This window comes from Populus euphratica, unplaced genomic scaffold, assembly GCF_000495115.2.
Source record: "Populus euphratica unplaced genomic scaffold, PopEup_1.0 scaffold104.1, whole genome shotgun sequence".
Classification (NCBI taxonomy): domain Eukaryota; kingdom Viridiplantae; phylum Streptophyta; class Magnoliopsida; order Malpighiales; family Salicaceae; genus Populus; species Populus euphratica.
Window position 1 is genome coordinate 813,227 of NW_011499915.1, and position 21,778 is coordinate 835,004.

Genomic DNA, 21,778 nt, shown 5'->3' on the forward strand with positions numbered 1-21,778 from the left:
TTAACCCCTCATTAACCCAATTAAAATATGAAACGTGCTCAAACCCTACAGGTCATGTTCACATGAAGTCAAACCCTCCGGCTTCTCTAACAACGTCGTGCCGACTTAAATATTCTGACGTGAAACACGTAAGCCTTACTCCTTCAAATCGGAAATTTCAAATAAAACGCCAAAGAAGGAAAGAAAGAACCCAATCAGAGAAAGACTCGTCAGGGCCAGAGCGCAGAGAGAGCCTCGCAGGGAGAAGAAAGAAACAGCTCAAAGCGCTGTTGTTTCTGTTCATTTGGTCGTTTTGGCGCGAAATGAATAAATTCCTCCGTTCATTTCTGCTCTGTAAATCTAACAACCTCAGTTTTGGAGAAAAAGAATTGATTTGATTTTGATTAGCAATTATTTGACTGATTTTTTTATATTTAAAGTTAATTGGGAGAGAGATGGGAGTATCGGAGAATTCAAGAGGGCTAATTCTAGCCGTGGCATCGAGTGCATTTATAGGGGCGAGCTTCATTTTAAAGAAGAAAGGACTCAAACGAGCTGGTGCTAATGGTACTCGCGCTGGTCAGTTCATCTATTTATTTTCGATCTCGTTTCATTGTTTTAAATTTAATTACCTTAAATCATCTGGATTTCAATGTTATTGGTTGTTTAATTAGGTAATTAGCAAGTTTGAGAGTAAAAGACGAGAACTTTTTAATATGGTTGTGTTATAAAGTTAACATTTTTCAGTTCAAATTTGAATTTGGATCCAATTCTATTAAAAAAATAAAAAAAAATAATTCTGGGTTTTTATTTATTAGAATAAGTGATTTTTTTTTAGTCGACAATGTAGGGGTTGGAGGTTATACGTACTTGCTAGAGCCGCTATGGTGGGCAGGAATGGTGACAAGTAAGTAATACATGTATTGGATGATGCAGTTTCTGTCTGAATTATGTGATTGTTTTGGTTGCGAAATGTCTTGTTAATTTTGGTTTTTTATGATGCACAAGCAGTGATTGTTGGGGAGATTGCGAATTTTGTGGCTTACGTTTATGCTCCAGCAGTTCTAGTTACCCCACTTGGTGCACTGAGTATAATTATCAGGTAGAGATTGCAGACGTGTGGAATCTCTCTCTCTCTCTCTCTCTCTCTCTCTCTTAATGTTGTGATTAAATAGTTCGCGTTTTGATTTATAATTAACATGTGTGAGGAAATTTGAGCAGCGCGGTTTTGGCACATTTTATGTTGAAAGAACGGCTGCAGAAAATGGGTGTTGTAGGATGTGTATCTTGCGTTGTAGGATCGGTAGTGATTGTAATCCATGCACCTCAAGAGCATACACCTAGTTCTGTACAAGAAATCTGGACTTTGGCAACCCAAACAGGTTGGTACTCTTTTTTATTTTTTGATCTTCTCTTTTGTTGAACAAATTTATTGTCTTGAGTAGTTACTTATTGAGTTATTGGTTTTGTTTTCCCCTCTCACATCACAGCATTTCTAATATATGTAGTAGCTACAATTTCAGTAGTGTTAGCTCTGATTTTGTACTTTGAACCACGCTGTGGGCAGACAAACATATTGGTCTACTTGGGAATATGTTCTTTGATGGGCTCAATAACGGTAATTATGATTTCTTTGAGTTAGATGTACAGACATTCTTATTCAAATCTGTATGGAATCTCATTTCGTTTTCATTTTGTTAGTTACCTTGCATCACGATTCCTAACATTAACTCTGGCTTATGTTTTTTATTTTTTTTTACCTGGTGTTATTCAGGTTGTAAGCATAAAAGCCATCGGAATTGCAATAAAGTTTTTTTTTAGGTTGTAAGCATAAAAGCCATCGGAATTGCAATAAAGTTGACATTGGAAGGGATAAATCAGATAGCTTATCCTCAGACTTGGTTTTTTCTTTCAGTTGCAGTGATCTGTGTCATCACACAGTTAAATTACCTGAACAGGGTAAGTTTAATGTCATCAATTGTATTTCTCGAATGTTAGTTATGGTATAGGCTTGTGTGAGAAGCAGAAACCCATAGATTCATTAGTGCAGGGGAAAAAAGGACACAAATTATGCAAGTAATAATAGAAAAGGAACCTGGAGTAGGTAGGTGTGTGTGGTTTTGAGTTCAATGGAGGCCATGGAATATGAGTTAGAAAATAGAGACATCTCTATTACCTGCCATACACATGATTTTATGTATGGGATGCTGTCTTTAAAGAATTTAAATTTCATTTTAAATGGGGAATGTTTCACATTTAGTTGGATAAGGATGAATAGGTAGGGTACTTTATGTTGGGAGGTGGTACTGCTTTCTGTGAAGTTAAGCTGATGGCGTCGTGAGCATCTTGTTCCTGTCAAATGTGCGGACGAGAGCTATGGGCAAAGGCCCAGCTATGCTATATGGTCCCAAGTGTGACATAGGTGGAAGAAAGTGTTTATTTGGATATTGCAGGTGGCTGATAGAAGTTAGCACAGTTATTTGTTAGGCTATCAGATTGGGTTAGAGAACCTCCATGTTCAATCATGCAACTTTGTTTCTTTATTCGCATCATGTCTCAAGCAAAGACCATCTCTGGATATTTGTTGCGCACCAAGTGAAAATGATCAACCTGATATCCTCAAGTTTATTGAAGCAGTTTCATCTTCATCATCAGTTTAAGTTTTTCCTGTCAGATGAGATTCTGTTTAATAGTTATCATTCTCATGTCAATAGTGTTTTATGTTCCAGGCATTGGATACATTCAATGCAGCAATTGTTTCTCCGGTGTATTATGTAATGTTTACAACTCTGACCATCATTGCCAGTGCCATAATGTTCAAGGTGAATGACTGATTCATCCTCTGGGATTTGTTTCTGTCTGTATAAACTGTTGTTTACAATTACCATGAACCTGCAAGCTCAAAATGTTTGTCACCATGTACTTTCTGCAGGATTGGTCGGGCCAAGATGTGAGCAGCATAGCTTCTGAGCTTTGTGGATTTATCACTGTTCTTTCAGGAACAATCATACTTCATGCAACAAGAGAACAGGAACCAGCTCCTCCACTAGGTAAATACATTCCATATCCCATTTCTCCTCCTTTTTTACTCCTTGCTTGAGGGTTGTCAGTGTTGGGCTGATGATACCACAATTCTGTTTTGACCCATACGCATTGAAGGATGAGGCAAAAGAAACAGATACACCTCAACATTTACTAACGAACTGTGTTGAAATGCTTGGACCATCTAGCTATGATTTAGAAGCATCTGATTGAAACTGTATGACTGTTGTGTAATTTTTGTTGTTCCTCTTCCAGTTAGATAAGCAACTGACCTTCAATGAAAATAATTTCCCTGGTGGGAGAGGGAATACTAAACCTAGCACATAATATCAGGACCTTAGAGATGGAGGAGACTGAAGAAATCGTTAACAGCAAAAGCATGTGAGCCTGACTGAATCTCAAAGCAGTTTGGTGCTTTGCTCACCATATCACCAACAAAATCTATTTTACCCTTTTGTGTTTGGCGCATAGCCACTCACCTTACAGCTCACACCATATCTGCAAAACCCCGTTTACTTTTCCTACAACTCAATTACTTCTCTGCTTTTCAAGTTAGCTGTGTCTTCATTTTCCTTGTGTTATTGATTGCTGGCAACTAACTGCCATCGTTAGTAGCAGTTTCCTCGCTACCTTCATTAATGTGAGAATTTGCCATTAACTTGAGTTTATGACTCGGTTTAATATTCCTTGCAGGAACTGTAACGTGGTATGTTAGTGGGGATTCCCTTAAAGGTATTGAAGAACATTTAATCACTGTACAGAGTTCAGATGAGCAATGAACTTTTTTTTACTTTTAACTGGGATTTGAAAAGATGGTCTCCCACCATTGGAGCAAGAAAGCAACCAAGGGCGAGATGTATTTGCACATTGGGGAGCTCTTCTTTCACCCGGAGAATTCTTTCGTATCAATACTGGGCTGCTTCTATGGATATCGTTTCTTGACAAACCGTGTGAAAGTTGGCCCTCAATGGAAAGAGTCACTCTCACCTGAAATGCCTAAACTTTTCTGAAACTTTGAACATGCATGACGGCGTGGAATCAAAACCAGTGCTAGGAAAGATGTTGGGCCAGGTCCATGATCTTACTTTGCCCATTGTGGATGGCTCTTGTGCATTTTGGTGCGTGTATTTTCTTCATGTGAATTCCTTGTTGATTTTCTTTGTAAGTGTGTATTTATGATTGATTTATAGGTAGTAAAATCTTGAAATATTGCCATTTCTCCACAGAGCTCGACTTACCTTCTGAAGGAAAAATTGACAGATCAAGCTATAATAGAGTTCCATAATCGCTTCGCTGGTATTTCTGTTCTCTGTTGCCGTGTAATCCTGTATTACATCCTTCGAAGCGTACAGCCTTAAGATTTAGGAATTATGTTTGAGGAATGTTGACGCAAGAATTGCTGCTTCTTTTGTTTTGCTGCAAGATCTGATGCTTTTGCTGGTCAGCGTTTGGTCTTAAAGATAGTTCCAATTCTTGAGAGATCATTGATAAAAGATTATATTGATATTATTTTAGTGAATTATGTTGATATTGATATTAAAAATAAATTATTTTTTTAATATGTTTTTAAGTAATAAATACTTTAAAAAGATATTTTTTTTTATCTTAATACCAAACATGTAATAAATTATTTTTTTCTCTTTACTGAAACTCACGTTCTTAGAAATTGAAATTTCCAAAATATTTGTGAACTCCGATGCTGGAAAACATTTCTTCTTTGATAAAGAGGACGGACCGGATCTAGTCGTAGTGATCAAAAGATCGACAAAGATATCCACGTAGCCATAGATGGAAAATCTTAATAAAGCATTGGAGCAAAAATAAATAAATAATAAAAAAAAAACTAAAAGAGTAAGCAGATGTTTATTTATATGTTTTAAAATTATTTTTTAAAAAATTAATTATTTTGAAGTATTAATATTAAAAATAATTTTTTAAAAATAAAAAAATTATTAATATATATTTTAATATAAAAATTATTTAAAAAATAATCATAATTACACTATCAAATAAGCTATAAACAAATGATATGTTCTAGGTTAACATTATTTTTTTAATTAAAATATTTATATTCATAAAATTAATCAGACCAATAGTCATATATATATATATATATATATTAAAAATGTATTAATTTACCACTGGTTTGGGTAAGTAATTATGTACGATGCACAAATTTAAATAATGAAATTATAAAAAATAAATATCTTTGAAAAATATAAAAATTAATGTACTTATGAAAAAACAACTGTCTTTAAAAGTTGAGATTTTATTGAAAAATACACGTAATATTTCTAAAACTATGAACTAATCCCCACCATCAAACACTCAGAGAGTCTCGAACACCCATTCTCCACTGTCCGATCAAATCCACCCCCTTCATCCCATTATATTCCCCTCTCCGCTGCTAAGGCACGCAATCTTAAATCCTCAAAACCAAAACCTCTTCAGAGAGACCAAAAATATCTGAGCGAAAAACAGCGGCAACACCATCATGGCGGAAAAAGCTTCTTCTCCTTGGGGCAAACCCGGCGCGTGGGCCTTAGACGCCGAAGAACACGAAGCTGAACTCCAACAAGAACAACAGAATTCCCAACGACCATCCACTGAACCACTCGGTGGCACCGCTGAATTCCCTTCTTTAGCCGCCGCCACTAAACAACCCAAAAAGAAAAAAAACAAAACCCTCTCTTTAGCTGAACTTTCTAATTATCCATCGGCTAAGCAAAGTCATGAGCCTGATCTCCTCAATCTCCCAACTAGACCCCGCGAACGCTCCGCTGAAGAGCTCGACCGGGCCCGCATCGGCGGCGGGTTTAAATCGTATGGTTTAAATTATCGTAACGGAGGGGAAGAGTCTAATTCGAGGTGGGGTGCTGGTGGTAATGGGAATTCTAGGGTTTCTAATAGGGAGTCGAGCAGGGAATTTGCTCCGTCGCGAGCGGATGAGATTGATGATTGGTCGAAAACAAAGAAATCCCCGGTGGGGAGTGGGTATGAGAGGAGGGATAGGGATAGGGAGAGGGGATCTTCTTTTTTCGATTCTCAGTCTAAGGCTGATGAATCAGAGAACTGGATTTCTAATAAGACAGCGAATGATGGGCCAAGGAGATTTGGTGGATTGAATAATGGTGTATTTGAGAGGAGAGGGAGTTTTGATTCCTTATCGAGAGAAAGACATGGGTTTAGTGGTGTTAGTGGTGCTGCTGCTGAGTCGGATAATTGGGGGAGGAAGAAAGATGAGAGTCTTAACAATGGTAGTGGTGGTGAGAGGCCGAAACTGAAGTTGCAGCCAAAAACTTTTACAGCGAGTAATGGGAATGAGGTGGCGGGGAAACCTAAAGGGCCAAGTCCGTTTGGAGATGCAAGGCCAAGAGAGGAGGTGTTGAAGGAGAAAGGGATGGATTATAAGGAGATTGATGAGAAGTTGGAAGCTGTGAAAATTAGCAGTGAGAGAAATAAGGATTGGGAGAGAGGGGATTCCTTTAGAAGAAAGGGATTTGGGATTATTGGTGGAGGTTCTGGTAACGAGAGAAGTTGGAGGAAGCCTGATGTTACCGATTCTGGTTCGCGTCCACAGAGGTTTGTTTTACAAGCTATTTGATTGATTTGTTGGCTGATTAGTTATTGGTATTCAGATCTCTTTTGCTTAGGAGATGTCAGTCTAGTTTAGATGGTATATTTGATTTTCTTTCGTGCGCGGTGTATTATTTGTCTACGGGGGTAGAATTGGAGTTGTTCGTCTTAATTATGAGGGATTATCTTGATTACGAGGGAGGTAATTGTACTTGAATTGTGCGTTCTTAGGGAATACTGCCTGAGGATTATTTACTAACTCTGTCGGTAGTTATCTTAACCTGATAAGATAGCTCGTTCTGGTTCTATTGTCGTACTGGTTTTCGAGAGCTGTTGTGTTCTTCTAATGTTTCAATACGTTATGTGAATCTGATTAGATCATGCCTCGTGCTGCTCTCCTGTCCTGCCTTGCTAAGTTGGAACAAAGCTACTGAACTTTATGTGATTGCTTTTATCTTAAAACTGATTCTCTTTGTAACTTGAGAGAAGTCATTGAGATTGTTGTGCGAATTACAATTCTTGATTTCTGATATGGGAAATCCTGTATAAATCAAGGGAATCTTTTATTCCTAAGAACTTGGATTACGCATGCATCTGAATTGGCCTTAGCTTTGTGGATTGGGATTAATTGCCAGGCCTGTACAAACTCATGTAATTTGAAGTTACAAAGGCCTGTTACTTCTGATTTCGTGATAAAGTGGTTGATATATTTGCTTTATAACGACTCACTTAGGATATTCTAGTCATGCCAGGTATGTTGGATGGATTTCTTGCTTCCTAAAATTGTTTCTACGTATTAACTGGTGTTAACATATCAGACAACAAAATCTACTGGAAAAGTACTTCGCCAATTATATGGTTTCTGTTTTCAGTGTTTGTTTGATTATAGTTGTTGTCTGACACAAATTGTATTGAATGAGAGCTATTTCAAATCAAATGTGAAAGTTTAGAGCTTTAGGTATTTTCTTATCATGTCATTAATTATGTAGGAATTGCCCTGTAATTAACTGCTTAATTTTGTGAAATTAATGTTTGTTTGATGCAGTTCTGGGACAACTGAGAATGGAAGCATTGCTGAGGATGGGCCTGCCATAGAAGGTGCAGCTGCTGAAGTAAATTGAAGATGAAGATGAATTTTTGCAAATTAAAAAGCTGAGGATTGAGAAAAAGAAAAGAGTAGGAACATTTTATTTATTGGTAGTCCAAGGTCTTCTGTTTTGTCCAATTGTATCCGTGCGAGTTATGCTGTGACTCATATTACTGTTGAACACAATGTTGAGACAATTTTGGTAGGCATACAAGTAATTGACTATGGTTTGCCTCTTTAGCTTGTTTTGTAGCTGGGATTGAACTTCAGGATTACGTGTTATTACATTACTACTTATTTGTTCCTCCCCCCTTCTATTCATTCTTAGCGCTGATTTTGATTACCATCTGTCCAAATAAATCAAGAGACATGCGGGTGCAATGGCACTCGTGATTTTTCTCATCGTCTGTATTTCTTGTACCTTAAGTGAACAAGGCTTTCATTTTTCACTAGTCCCATGTAAGACCGATGATATTATAACGCATTTTTTCTAGATCTGTCTTGATTATACTATGACAGAACTGCAGCTGTGAATTCTGTTGTTAGAGGTTTTAGGGCTTCTTAACTGGTTAAAAGCGAGATGCGCGAATGGCATTGACATGCTGAAAATAAGCTCAAGTTTGATTGTTCTTTTGCCTCTGGTAGAGGTACGTCTAAGAGACCTTGGATTCTCCAGCTTAAAATGGACGCGTATAGTATTTGGATGAGTTCAGCTACAGAGTGTGGGCACGCAGAAATGGAGTGTGGGCGCGAATGACACCCCTTGATCATATTCCAAACACACACTGGCGTCCATATCAGCCAGGACACCCCTTGATCATATTCCAAACACACATTGGAGCTTGTTCTAGACGGAAAACGGGTCATTTAGAATCATACGATCTTATCCCTAAATTAGCAAGTGCAGAGAGATCCAACAAAGACTACAGATGAAAATTCCAAGTTGTGGGGTGTTTAGAATTGTTGAACCACCTACCACTGCCAATTTTATTCATCAAAGAAAGGCCGCATATGATACTGTCGAAGCTTGCTTCTGAGGTTTCTCCACCTTGAGGTTAAAATAGATCGCGTGGGACGTCCACAGCTCCTTAAAATAATGGATCATATTCCAAGTTCGTGGAGACAGGGACACAAGATTATATGCGGGCAGGGCCTTTACAATAAAGGGCAAAGCTAGTTTGCAAGTTAAAGATGAAAGTTGGCACGCACGAGTCCTCTCAGGCACATGACAAAGGTAAAGGCCTGTTGAACAAGTAGAAAATCTTGGCATCAACACGGCCGCATCCAATGCAATGTAACTGCGTTGCGGAAATGGCTTTCCTCTACATTGGCACGAGTGTAAATTGCACAACTCAATCAATGCTTCTTGCTACTTTAACGGCTAACTAACATCTTCCTCCACCGCCAAGAGTTTCAAAAGATAACGTCCGTGTAGCTTACCACGTATCAAGTGTCTAGAATGCAAGTGATTCTGCCATGAATGAGTTAGGTAAGGACGGCTAGAATGCTACTCAGTTAGGAGGATATTGAATGCATTTAAGTACAGAACTCTTTCTTCTCACCCCCGCTAAATTTACCACTGCTGGTTTTAACATGTCGGTAGTTTTTGTTTTTTAAATAATTTTTTGAATTGTTTTATTTTTAAATTAATGTTTTTGAACTTTAATTATTTTTTAAATATATTTTATTTAAAAATATATTAAAATAATTTTTTTAATTTATTTCTGACATCAATATATTAAAACAAACAAACACATATATAATAATAATAATTATCATTATTATTATAATCATCATGCTATACCTTCTTATTGAATTCAAACTCTAATATAATAAAGAAGAGGTAAACTCATTTCCTATCAAATTAATGAATATTGTATTTTAAAAGTATTTTTTTAAAAATTATTTTTTATATTTTAAATTAATATATTTAAATTATTTTAATATGCTGATATTAAAAATAATTTTTTAAAAATAAAAAATATTATTTTAAAATAAAAAACATTTTTAAAGGTAACTACTACTATACCCCTAAATTCTCTAATAACACCTTACACACACACGATACAACATAGGCACTTAAGTTATTAGCCCAGCAATGAAAGGGATTTATTTCCTTCTTTTATATTTGGGTTCAAGTTTTATTATGCATGCTTGTCATCCCGTGATGTCTTATATATTCATTGAACTTGCAGGATATTTAATAAGTCGTGGGATTAGTCGTAATGCGTGCTAGGCACGAGGATGATAGGAGCTGTGGAGCTAGTATAGTAGAGCCTGGACTCCTGGGAGATCCTCCCCTGAATATGGGTGCTAGGCATCATATTTGCTAGACTTCTAAGAGAACCTAATTGAGGTGGTTTCATTCTGTATGATCCAACGAAAGCCTCAACAACATTAATCTTTCGAGTACCAGGATTGAGCTCTCAACCGATCAAGGAGTTTCTCGGTACATACTGTAAATTTGGGCAACGAAGGTTCCAAATGGGAACTCGCAGAACATCAGAATCTGCGTGTAGCAATAAATTAGGGGACCTGCCCCCATGCCATATGGCAGAGGTATCCTTTATCATCGCTAGTCTTAAATAGGTTGTCCGTACTACCAGCTGTTCTCTTCTTTTAAATTGTTTTTCTTCAACTTCTTATAAATACAGGCAGTTGGGAGTTAATGACATCTCTACTCATTTACTTCTTTTTCTTGACAATTGCTGCGGTGTTCATAACATCAAGCCTTTATATTCTTCTCTTTAAATCTTGGTTGTGTCTCCTGAATCTATCAAGAAACATGGATTGGACACACAAACTTCTTTTCTGTGTTTTTCTTATTTTTGTTGCAGCCATTGGTGGAACTCAAGCAGATGCCACAGTCACCGGCACTGTCTTTTGTGACCAATGCAAGGATGGCCAAGTATCCCTTTTTGACTATCCCATTTATGGTGAGATGAAGATCCACTGCAGTCATCAATCCACTTCCTTGTGTTTCCTAGTAATCATTTGACAATGTTGTTTCTGCAGGAATTAAAGTTACAATGACCTGTGCTGATGCTAGTGGTCAAATCACAATGTCGAGGGAAGAGACCACAAATTGGTTTGGAAACTATGTAATGAAGTTTGATGGCAGCCCAGATTTGAGCAATTGTTATGCTCAGGTTTCAAGCAGTGGTCAGGGTTCAAATGTCTGTGGTGCAGCAGCTGGTCCTTCCCAAAAGCTTAGACTAACGTTCAGGATGTTTGATATGGAGTTTTACACGGTGGATTCTTTGCTAACTGAGCCCTCAGCTTCCATGTCTTTTTGTCCAAGGTCTGTGAACCCAGTGCCTGCACCTGTAACACCTGTAAGACCTCCAGTAACTCCTACAACACCTCCCCCTGCTTTCAGGCTTCCTCGAATGCCTCCACTGCCTCCACTGCCTCCTCTGCCTCCTATGTCACCATTTCCCATCCTAGAAGCATCAGCATGTCCACACCAGTAAGTTCATTATCAGGGACTCATTGCTTTGGTTATTGGAAATTCATACCATTCCAATGGGACATCAAATAGGGTAGACTTGTATGATCTATGTTTCCACTAACAAGACAAGTAATTCTTCAGGAGCTGGACTATGCCAGAGTACAAATGCTACTGGAGGGCAGTGAATCCTGACATGAAGGTAGCTGTTGTCTTCGGGTTGCTCGCGGCTAGAAGATACGGAACAGATATGACATTATGGCAAGGCTTGCAAGGGAGAGGTGACCCGTATAGGACTCTCCTGAGAGAAGGAACAACTGCTCTCCTCAATTCCTATAACAGCATTGAGTTCCCTTACAATGCAATCAGTGTGGTCACACACATGAACTGGGCCTTGATGGGTTCCCAAAGGAGTGTCCTCCTGACAGCTTTGAGATTCACGAGGGCAAATTCTGGTTATGGCAGAGTCACCTGCAAATTCAACACTTGCAAATGATGTACACTATTCATTGGCTTTTGTTTGTCCATTGGATATACTTTATTCCTTCTATAATTATAGATTATAATGCACTATATTCCTATTACTGTCTTGTTCTTCATGTTCTGGGATTTGTATCGATTTATCAACTATTGATATTATCATATATATGTATGTATGATTATAATTCAGTTTTGAGAATGTTTCATTTTTGGATTATATGCTTCCAAAAAACAAGGAAAACAAGGCCAATAATTACAAGTGATATTCCTTAAATTTGATACATTATAGACCATAGCTTTTGTGAGGCATTGATTCTTAATGTGGGCATGTTTGGGTTTTAATGTACTTAGTTTCCTATTCGTTAATACTTTTAATCTTGATTATTCTTGAATTTTAATTTTTATACTTATTAAATTTTAGTTGAACAATGATTTGAAGCTTGACCCAGATTATTTTTTATTACATGACTAAATTTGAGTAATTATATAAGTTGACATATAATTTAATTGATAGGAGAAAACACAACTAGATTTATTAAAAAAAATTTAAAAATATTATTTTGAATAAAAATAATAATAAACTTAAGTTTGCATAGTTATGTACAGACAATAATAAGATCTTCTTTAAATTATATATCAATAAACTTGAGGCTTAGTGCTAAAAAAGTCCATGATCCCTATACTTCTTACAATTAGTAAAAGCAATCCTATACCATAAATTAAATTAAACCAACCCCTCTGTTCCAATTAAATGCAATTTAAGATCCTTCTTTGATAATAATTATGAAGCAGTATTCATATAGACATGGATTAAGAGGCTGAAATCAACTCTGATTTGGAGTGAAGGGATTCATTTGATCAGATTCAAAGTAAATATCTTGATTAAAGAAATGAAATAACTAGAAGGACTAGATTTGACTCTTAGCCCCAAAAATTACGTTAATCTAACGGCTCAAAACTATTTCCCTATGAAATCAACGACTATTCCTTTCCCAATAAAGTCACAAACCCCAACAGTTAACACCAGGCTGCTCCTTAAATTTAACCAAATAAAGCACTCCATTCGATGCCCCATCCCTCTAATAGTTTGACGTTTGACCTTCAACTCGTGAACCAAAATGAAGATCCTCAAAAACCCCGCAAGGAGTCTCCCCTCTAGATGTCCATTATCGATTTTTCTACTTCTCCTTTTTGTCAACACAATAAAGGGTTCACCATTTTCAATCCAAGAAGCCACAATCCAAGAAATCCAACAAGCATTTGCTCAAAATAAACTAACTTCAAAACAACTAGTCAACTTCTACTTAGATAGAATCCAAGAACTGAACCCTTTACTTCACAGTGTACTAGAAGTCAATCCAGACGCATTAGAACAAGCTGGAAAGGCTGATGAAGAAAGGGAAAGAAACAACGGCAAGCGGTTCTTAGGGGATTTGCATGGGATTCCAGTGTTGTTGAAGGACAGTATAGGGACTAAAGATAAGTTGAACACAACTTGTGGGTCATATGCTTTGGTGGGATCAGAGGTTGCTCGTGATGCCCACGTGGTGGAGAAGTTGAGGAATGCTGGTGCTGTGATTCTAGGGAAGGCCAGTCTTAGTGAGTGGTATAGTTGTAGGTCTTTTGACATTCCTGATGGTTGGTGTGCTAGAGGTGGCCTAGCTAAGGTTAATTTCTTTCATTCTTTCTTTATTAATTTTGAGAAACATTAATGGCTGTGCAATTTGAGATTTTCCCTCTTAGAATTTTTAGATACTTATAATTGATAGTGGGAAAAAGGTTCAATATTGAGTAGCATTTGTTGATTTTATGTGGCTTATAATTTATAACTCTTGCATTGGATTCCACAATATTGAGTAGCATTTGTTGATTTTATATGGCTTATAATTTATATTGGATTCTAGGTTTGGTGAAACATAAGGTACCGGTAGAGATTTTATTAAGTTCTTTCTAGCCTGGCTCTGTTTGGTTATGAGTTATGACTTGTGTACTGTTAAAAAAATAATGTTATGAATACAATGTTGTATTGTTATTAGTTTGCATAATAATGGAATCATCAGCCTTTTGATTCATGTACTGATTTTGTTGTTTTGGATAAATGTGTTTCTTGCATCAATTCAATCAGTTGGTGAATCAAACATTGCCATGTGAGATGATAAACATCAGACAAAACCAACTCTTTGTGGAAATGTGCAGAATCCTTATGTCGAATCAGCAGATCCATGTGGTTCTTTGTGGAAATGTGCAGAATCCTTATGTTGAATCGGCAGATCCATGTGGCTCAAGCAGTGGATCAGCAATATCAGTGGCTGCAAATATGGTGGCAGTATCACTAGGGACCGAAACTGATGGTTCTATCATCTGCCCTGCTGATCACAACTCAGTTGTTGGGCTCAAGCCAACAGTTGGCCTCACTAGTCGGGCTGGTGTCATCCCAATTTCGCCTCGCCAGGACACCATTGGGTAAGCCAGCCAATTGTCACATTTCTTTTAATCTTGAAAACTTGTAATGATGAAGTCACAAGAGAAGTCATTTTGGTTCTGTTGGCTAAACGCTGTAGGTATTAGAATTTATGAACCATCTTCGCTGTAGTTTCTTGTAATGGTACAACTGCAAGATGCGAATGCAGTGCTGGTCAAATAACATGCATATTTTGGATGCTGACATGCACACATTACCTTTTCTTTCTGCAATCCTCTTTTGAAGAGAGGAGCTCAGAAACAGATAGTGAGATCAACAGGTTGAATGTTAATGTAACTTTTCATTTACTTATTGAGTTGGTATTAACTGATGAATTTTTATACCAACAAAAAAATGAAGGCCTATATGCAGGACAGTGTCAGATGCGGTGTATGTGCTTGATGCAATTGTTGGTTTTGATCCAAGAGACTCTGAAGCAACAACCAAAGCTGCTGAGTTTATACCTGCTGGTGGTTACAAACAGTTTCTGAAGAAGGATGGGCTCAAAGGGAAGAGAGTGGGCATAGTGAGAAATCCATTTTTGGACTCCTTCAACGACAGCATAGTGAGAAATCCATTTTTGGACTCCAACGATTCGACTGTTATCTCAACATTCAACCACCATCTGGAAGTGTTAAGGTTAGTGTCATGCAACAATGATGACAAGTACTACCTACATGGACAAATCACACATTAATCTGAGTTATCTGACACTGCACTTATGCTCAAATTTGACTTGGATATTATAGGCAAGGTGGTGTGAATATAGTGGATAATCTTCAAATAGACAATATCGATGTCATTTTGGATCCATATCGAAGCGGCGAGGTAATTGTAATGCTAGCTGAGTTCAAGCTCACAATCAAACAGTACCTTGAAGAACTAATAAAATCTCCTGTGAGGTCATTGGCAGACATCATCGCGTTCAACAACAATAATCCTGATCTGGTAAGCAGTTTCTATGATCATGCTTTACCAAGAAAATCAAATAGGCAGAAGAACTTAGCTCACTATAGAACGTGGTTAAACCAATTTGCAACATCTTTTGGCCCTTGATTTATGCTCTCCTATCAGCAAGGAGATCTCTCCATGCTTCACACTGAAAATGATGCATTGGAAATTTTTCTGTCCAATTGCAAATTTACCATGCTGGGAGTTTTAGTTGAAACCATTAGGCGTTCAAGTGAACTATCCTATAAAAGATTTTTCAGTGATATAACCACATTTTTTGATTTTATAGCCGATTCCAATCAGTTTGGGATTGAGGCTTTGCTGTTGTTGTTGGTCTTTGATTTTAAGACATGGCATGCCATTGAGAACTGCAGGAAAGCATGAGCAAGTATGGTCAGGAACTACTCATTGCTGCGGAGATGACAAATGGGCTTGGAGAGGAAGAGATGAAGGCAGTGAAGTTAATGGAACAACTATCAGAAGAAGGATTTGAAAAGATGATGAAAGAGAATGACTTGGATGCCATGCTGACACTCGGTGTGGACGTTTCTACAGTGCTATCTATTGGAGGGTACCCTGCACTTACAGTCCCAGCTGGGTATGACAGCAAGGGAAAGCCATTTGGGATCTGTTTTGGAGGATTAAAGGGAATGGAACCAAAGCTGATTGAGGTTGCTTATGCTTTCGAGCAGGCTACCCTGTCTCGCAAGTCTCCTCTCTCCTTCTCTTTGGACTTGAAACAAAAACCCTGTCTCTCTAAATTATGATTTTCTTTTTCTGTATGAATGTAACAAAAATATGCTGCTGCCTGTAGCATTGCATGCATCAACTCTCTCTCCCTTCCCTTGTCTCTCGACTAGAATGAAAAGTTTCAACTCTTGAACTTCTTTCCACCTCGGACACTGACTCTGAGTATGATATTGCTTATTTTCTTTAACTAATGAAGTAACTGACTGCTCCTTCCCAAGCAACTTGATGGTATTGGAATCAGGAGTGCTCCTTATCATAGTTATGACATGGCCTGGGGTTTGACTTGGCCATGGCTTTGGTTAGGGGTTAGCTGGGTTAATTTACACGAGGATAGATTAGCTCAATTTTTTAACCAAAACGACCTGAACTAGGAACTGGGTGATAACTATTTAAGAAAACATTACTCGGATCCGAGGCCCGTGTATCAGCAAGTTTGATTATTATTATTATTATTATTATTATTAACAATAACATCATCAGCAGGGAATATTGCTGGGCATGACCATTATGACAAGACATGTAAAATGACAAAAATTTCCGTAGTTGCTCATTTTTCAAGGAAAAAAATAATGGTGATTTTCATATATTGGTTAAGCCCATAGCAATTTCTTCGCATAACACAGTATGTATTACTAAGAAATACTTTAAAATTAGTGGGAAAATACAGTTCTTTTCACTACTATTCATCAAAAAATAAATTATTATGGATTCTCCTAGTTATTCATTTTTTTTAGTCTATTTTTTTATTACACCTTTTAGGCCTAAATTAATAGCCAATTAAATCATATTTATTAAGAAATAACAAGATTCGACTAAGATTAAAAAAACTGTAAAGAGAGATGATTTTTTTAAAACTTTGGTATATATATATATATATATATATATATTTTTGTCCTCTAACCTTTCAAATTATAAAATTTTAGTTCTTAACAATTTATAAAATTAAATTTTGATTATAAACTTTATTTTTCTATTTTTGATCCCTAATTATGAGATGAGAAAGAAAAAGATTGAATTATGCTAGTAGAGAGATAAAGTCTCGTTTGAAACTAATTTTGACCATGAAAATAGGTAGTTTTTATGTCAATGGGTTGCTTTTAATGGAGAAAGTTTAATAAGGTGTTTTTTCTCCTTTAAAGTTACTTGAAATGGTATATCTAAATAAAAAGAAAAATTATTTTGAGTTGATTGTGAATTTTGAAGCTAATTTCTAGATTGTTAGAGGCATTGTATATGTTTTACAAGGTGTTCGGATGTTTTGTTAGTTTTTTGGGCCGACATAAAATTGAAAATGAGCTTCTATTTGTCTGAAATAGACTAGTTTAATTTTCTAGTGATTGAAGGCTGTTAAGGTATGGACAACCTATTATCTTCCCTTAAAAAAATAATAGAAAAAAAGCTTAGGCACGTGAATTGCTCTAGGCCTACACGTTTGAGCTTCTTTTTTTTTTTTTTTATGGAGGCACGTGAACTTTAGACTTTCATAACTTGAGAGACTGAGCTTTTTTTTATTGTTTTTTTTTTCATTTTTTTTTTCAATATGATTGCATTTTTTGTTTTTTTCTTTTTAATTTTATCATTAATATTTGATTGATTATTAATTGAGCAATATAATTTGTTTCAGTTTGATTTTTTTTATTTCAATCACTTTGATATTTTATTAGTTCTTAATTTTACAGGTATTTATTTTATAAAAAAAAATTATAGAACCCATTTGTGTCCATGAATCAAGTTATAGATTTAACTAATTAACTTTGGCTAGGTAGGAATTGAGCTTGATAAACAAAAAATCCGCTACATAAATAGTTTTTGATTTATTTAACTAGATGTATATATATGAACTTTTGGAATTTTACTTAGGACTTTTTTATATATAGAAAAATATCGTAAAATTCTACATGTATACTTTTTTGAAGAATAAAGAAAAAATATCTGACCTACTATGAAGCGCATATCAAATAGCTAGTTAACATAAAATAAAATATGTGGGAAAGACATTGTAGCTTTTTCTTGCAAAACACTACAATGCCTGCTCATATTTAGTTTTGACAATTAACGTTAACAAAAAGCTAAAACAAAACATTTTCTTTTCTTTTCTTTTCTGTGTTGATTGAACACATGGTTTTTTTTTTTGTTATGAGCTTTTTCAAAAAAAAACTTTTATTGATTTTATTTTTTTTAATATTGTGATGATTGAGAATTTATTTTTATAATTTGTTTCTTTTTATTTTATCTTTCTCTGAGATTAACATTGTTTGTGAGTTTGTCAAGGTAAACTAGAGTTTTGTGGGGTATTTTTTTAATTGAACTTAACTTTTTTATGGTCCATTTTTCTTTCTCATATAGTTAAAAAAATAATTTTAGAGAAAAATCATGTTATTAAACTTTATAAAATAACAAAAATTAAAGGATGTATGGAAACCATTATTCACCCACATCTATTGCATTGTGGATTACAATAATAATCCATAGTGTTTTGTTTTTCTTTGTTTTTTTTCTTATTGTGATTTTTTTAAAAAAAATTATTTTTGTCCATTTCATCTTTTTAAAATTGAGATGGTTAAGAAGTTGACTATATAATTTATTTCTTTTTATTTTTTTCTTTATATAAGGTTAATGTGATTTGTAGATTTACTAGGGTAACCTAGGTTGCCCTGGTTTACGAATATGATGCTGTGTTTTTTTTTAATTGAACTTAATTTTTTTCTCATATAGTTAAAAAAAATTAGTTTAAGAGAAAATTCATTTTTTAAAACTTTTTAAAGTCCATTGACTTGTTCATAAGTTTGATTGGTTGACCAAGTTTGCGGGTTTAGCAAGTTTAACTTTTTTGTATTAGTTTTTTTATATTTCATCCTTAAATATTGAGTTAATTGAGAATCTAGTTTTATAATTAGTTTTGTTTTACCTTTTATGAGGTTATTGAGATTTCAAAAAAATATTTTGATATTGAGTTGATGTTTGATTTCACAATTGTCTATTTTTATTATCGTATAATTAAATAAAAAATATTTTTTTTAAAAAAAATATAATTCTAGTGGAGTCTATAACTCGTTCATAGGTTTAGCGTGCTAGCTTGGGTTACCTGATTCATAGGTTTGAAGGGTTTACCTACCGACCAAATATGCTTTTTTTTTTTTTTTGTATTTTAATGGTTTTTAATTTATTTATTTTAATTTGGTCCTTCAATATTAGATTGGTGGGGAAATAGACCGCATGAATAATTTTTGTTTACTTTCTATATGTATAATTGTTTCAAATAAATGTTTATTTTTAGATTAGTGATCAATTTTATGAACATCTATTTTTATTATATAATTAAATAAAAATATTTTATAAAAATAAAAGTTATAAACCCAATAAACATAACCCGGGTTGCAGGGGGGAGGGGGGGTTGAGATCAATCCAATTTGTCATTGTCTCAATATTTTTTTAAAAGTTATCATCTTGAAGTTTTTTTAAAGCTAAATCATATTTTTACCGATTATTAATGTTGCATGTGGACCCATTAAATCTATTAATTTAATTCAAGCTAACTCCAATATAATTTAATTGAAAACTCAAGTTAGGTAAAAAGTTGTGTTGAAAGGTTTTAAAATTGACCAACTTGGTCAGGTTCAATAACATTGTCAAAAAACTCTTAGCGCTCTTAATATTTTTCACATTTTAAAAAAATCAGTTCACCTCACGAGAGAGCACAGGTCAATAGACTAGTAGTTTAAACTAACAGAAGTGGTGTTTTTATTATGCACCCCTATACGAAAGACTATTCATTTCAATAATGTTTTTTCCTCTCTAAATCTATTTTTTTTCTTCTAATTTTATACTTTAATATTTAGTTTATTAAAGATTAAGTTTTATAATTTATTGTGTTTTACTTTATACATTGTTGGCTTAATCTCACAAGCCATTTCATGAGTTTGGTGAGCTGACTATAGTTTTTTTTTTGTTTTTTAATTGATATATATATTTTTTAATTTTTTAATGATTTATTTTTTTTAATTTTATCAATTAACATTGAGTTAATTGAAAATTAAACTTAATAATTTATTTTAGTTTGTTTTTATAAGGTTATCTAAGTCTCATGACCTAAGTCACGAGTTTAGTGGGTTAACCTAATTGACTAGAGTTCATTTTGTCTTTTTTAATTGGTATTTTTTTATTTCATCCTTTAACATTAAATTTATTATAAATTAGGCTTTGTAATTTATTTTGGTTTGCTTTCTATGAGGTTATTCTAACTTATGACTTAGGTCTCGTGTTTTGTAGGTTAACATGGGTATACTCAAATTGTTTTATTATGTCCTGTTTTTAGATTGATTTTTTTTTCATTTTCAACCTTTAAAAATGAGTTTATTGAAAATTGAGCTTTATAAGTTTTTTTTATGGGGTTATCACAGTCTAATAACCTTGGTTGTGAGTTTGACAAGTTAATTTGGGTTGACTCATGTCTTTTTTTTTTGTTCACTTTTTATGAAATTATCCCGATCTTATAATCTGAATCACAAGTATAAAAGGTTAACTCAAGTATTTTTTTTTTAAATTTTTTTAATTGCATTCTTCAACATTAAGTTGGTTGAGAATCGAGCTTTCATAATTTATTTGATTTGCTTTATATTATGTTATCATGGTCTTATGATTCAGGTCGTGAATTTGATATATTAACCTAAGTTGCTTGAATCGATTCAATATATTATTGTTTCTATATTATTTAAAAAAAATGTACTAGAGTTCATTTTGTCTTTTTTAATTGATATTTTTTTATTTCATCTTTTAACATTAAATTTATTATGAATTAGGCTTTGTAATTTATTTTGGTTTGTTTTCTATGAAGTTATTCTAACTTATGACTTAGGTCACGTGTTTTGTAGGTTAACATGGGTATACTCAAATTATTTTATTATGTCCTGTTTTTAGATTGATTTTTTTTTTCATTTTCAACCTTTAAAAATGAGTTTATTGAAAATTGAGCTTTATAAGTTTTTTTTATGGGGTTATCACAGTCTAATAACCTTGGTTGTGAGTTTGACAAGTTAATTTGGGTTGACTCATGTCTTTTTTTTTTGTTCACTTTCTATGAGATTGTCCCGATCTTATAATCTGAATCACAAGTATAAAAGGTTAACTCAAGTATTTTTTTAAATTTTTTTTAATTGCATTCTTCAACATTAAGTTGGTTGAGAATTAAGCTTTCATAATTTATTTGATTTGCTTTATATTATGTTATCATGGTCTTATGATTCAGGTCATGAATTTGATATATTAACCTAAGTTGACTTGAATCGATTCAATATATTATTATTTCTATATTATTTAAAAAAAATATTTAGAATTTTTGTAAATCAAACCGTCTTTGTTAATCAAACCGTCTTTAGATCTATCAAATCGATTAGTTAACATCAAGTCAACCTCTATGTTGTTTAAGAAAAATTTGTTAGAAAAATGTTAATAATGCTTGGATGTTCAAAAAAAATTTGATCCAACCCGCAGTGTAGTGCGGGTCAACAATCTAGTCTAACTCTATAATAATTTATAAAAAAATTTATATAAAAAAATGAAGAAAATTAGAGTAACTGGAACATTGTGAATAACTTGATATTAAAATATTTTATTTATTTATTTATCTCATATATATATATATATATAAAACAGTTCCCTGGTGCAAAACGACCAAGCATACACGGCAACCATTGTCGACTTCTAAGCGTTGTACCTCATGATCACAACAACATAGTCGCCTTTACTCATGATCGCTACGGCTAGTCGGATTTTGCAATCAATGGCCACTACACTCCGACGCAAGCTGATTCGTGAGGGTTTTTAGATAAGCACGATAATTTTCACCAATTTTTCTTTGCCTAGGATGTTTCATGGTCAAGAAATGATAACAGCTCGCAGGTTCATTCCATTCAGGTTCACTGTACATATTCCTTGATCATATCAAGAACCAAAAGGAATGTATAAATTGCGTCTGTCAGTTGCGATTTCCCATCACTAATTAGAT

General features: G+C 34.4%; 3 protein-coding genes and 1 pseudogene across 5 annotated transcripts; all 4 read left to right on the forward strand.

Annotated features, from left to right (window-relative positions):
- Window positions 1-22: 22 nt before the first annotated feature.
- On the forward strand, window positions 23-4,426 carry LOC105134525 (probable magnesium transporter NIPA6). Of its 3 annotated transcripts, none has more exons than XM_011038975.1 (10): window positions 23-333; window positions 420-558; window positions 830-886; window positions 991-1,081; window positions 1,201-1,361; window positions 1,470-1,597; window positions 1,801-1,938; window positions 2,709-2,801; window positions 2,912-3,029; window positions 3,715-4,320. In XM_011038975.1, the coding sequence occupies exons 2-10, from the start codon at window positions 435-437 to the stop codon at window positions 3,798-3,800; spliced, it is 996 nt and encodes a 331-aa protein (XP_011037277.1). In that variant the 5' UTR covers window positions 23-333; window positions 420-434; the 3' UTR covers window positions 3,801-4,320. The 3 variants fall into 3 exon arrangements, 2 of the variants coding, with proteins under 2 accessions (XP_011037277.1, XP_011037276.1); XR_844007.1 differs by having other exon boundaries at window positions 24-558; window positions 3,715-4,139; window positions 4,248-4,426; XM_011038974.1 differs by having other exon boundaries at window positions 24-558.
- A 990-nt stretch (window positions 4,427-5,416) lies between these two features.
- LOC105134526 (uncharacterized) lies at window positions 5,417-8,024 on the forward strand. Its single transcript, XM_011038976.1, has 2 exons — window positions 5,417-6,603; window positions 7,643-8,024. The coding sequence occupies exons 1-2, from the start codon at window positions 5,516-5,518 to the stop codon at window positions 7,716-7,718; spliced, it is 1,164 nt and encodes a 387-aa protein (XP_011037278.1). The 5' UTR covers window positions 5,417-5,515; the 3' UTR covers window positions 7,719-8,024.
- Window positions 8,025-10,361: 2,337 nt separating this feature from the next.
- On the forward strand, window positions 10,362-11,722 carry LOC105134527 (Pollen Ole e 1 allergen and extensin family protein). The gene is made up of 3 exons (XM_011038977.1): window positions 10,362-10,620; window positions 10,700-11,153; window positions 11,277-11,722. The coding sequence occupies exons 1-3, from the start codon at window positions 10,470-10,472 to the stop codon at window positions 11,626-11,628; spliced, it is 957 nt and encodes a 318-aa protein (XP_011037279.1). The 5' UTR covers window positions 10,362-10,469; the 3' UTR covers window positions 11,629-11,722.
- A 918-nt stretch (window positions 11,723-12,640) lies between these two features.
- LOC105134529 (putative amidase C869.01) lies at window positions 12,641-15,917 on the forward strand (annotated as a pseudogene).
- The last annotated feature ends 5,861 nt before the right edge of the window (window positions 15,918-21,778 follow it).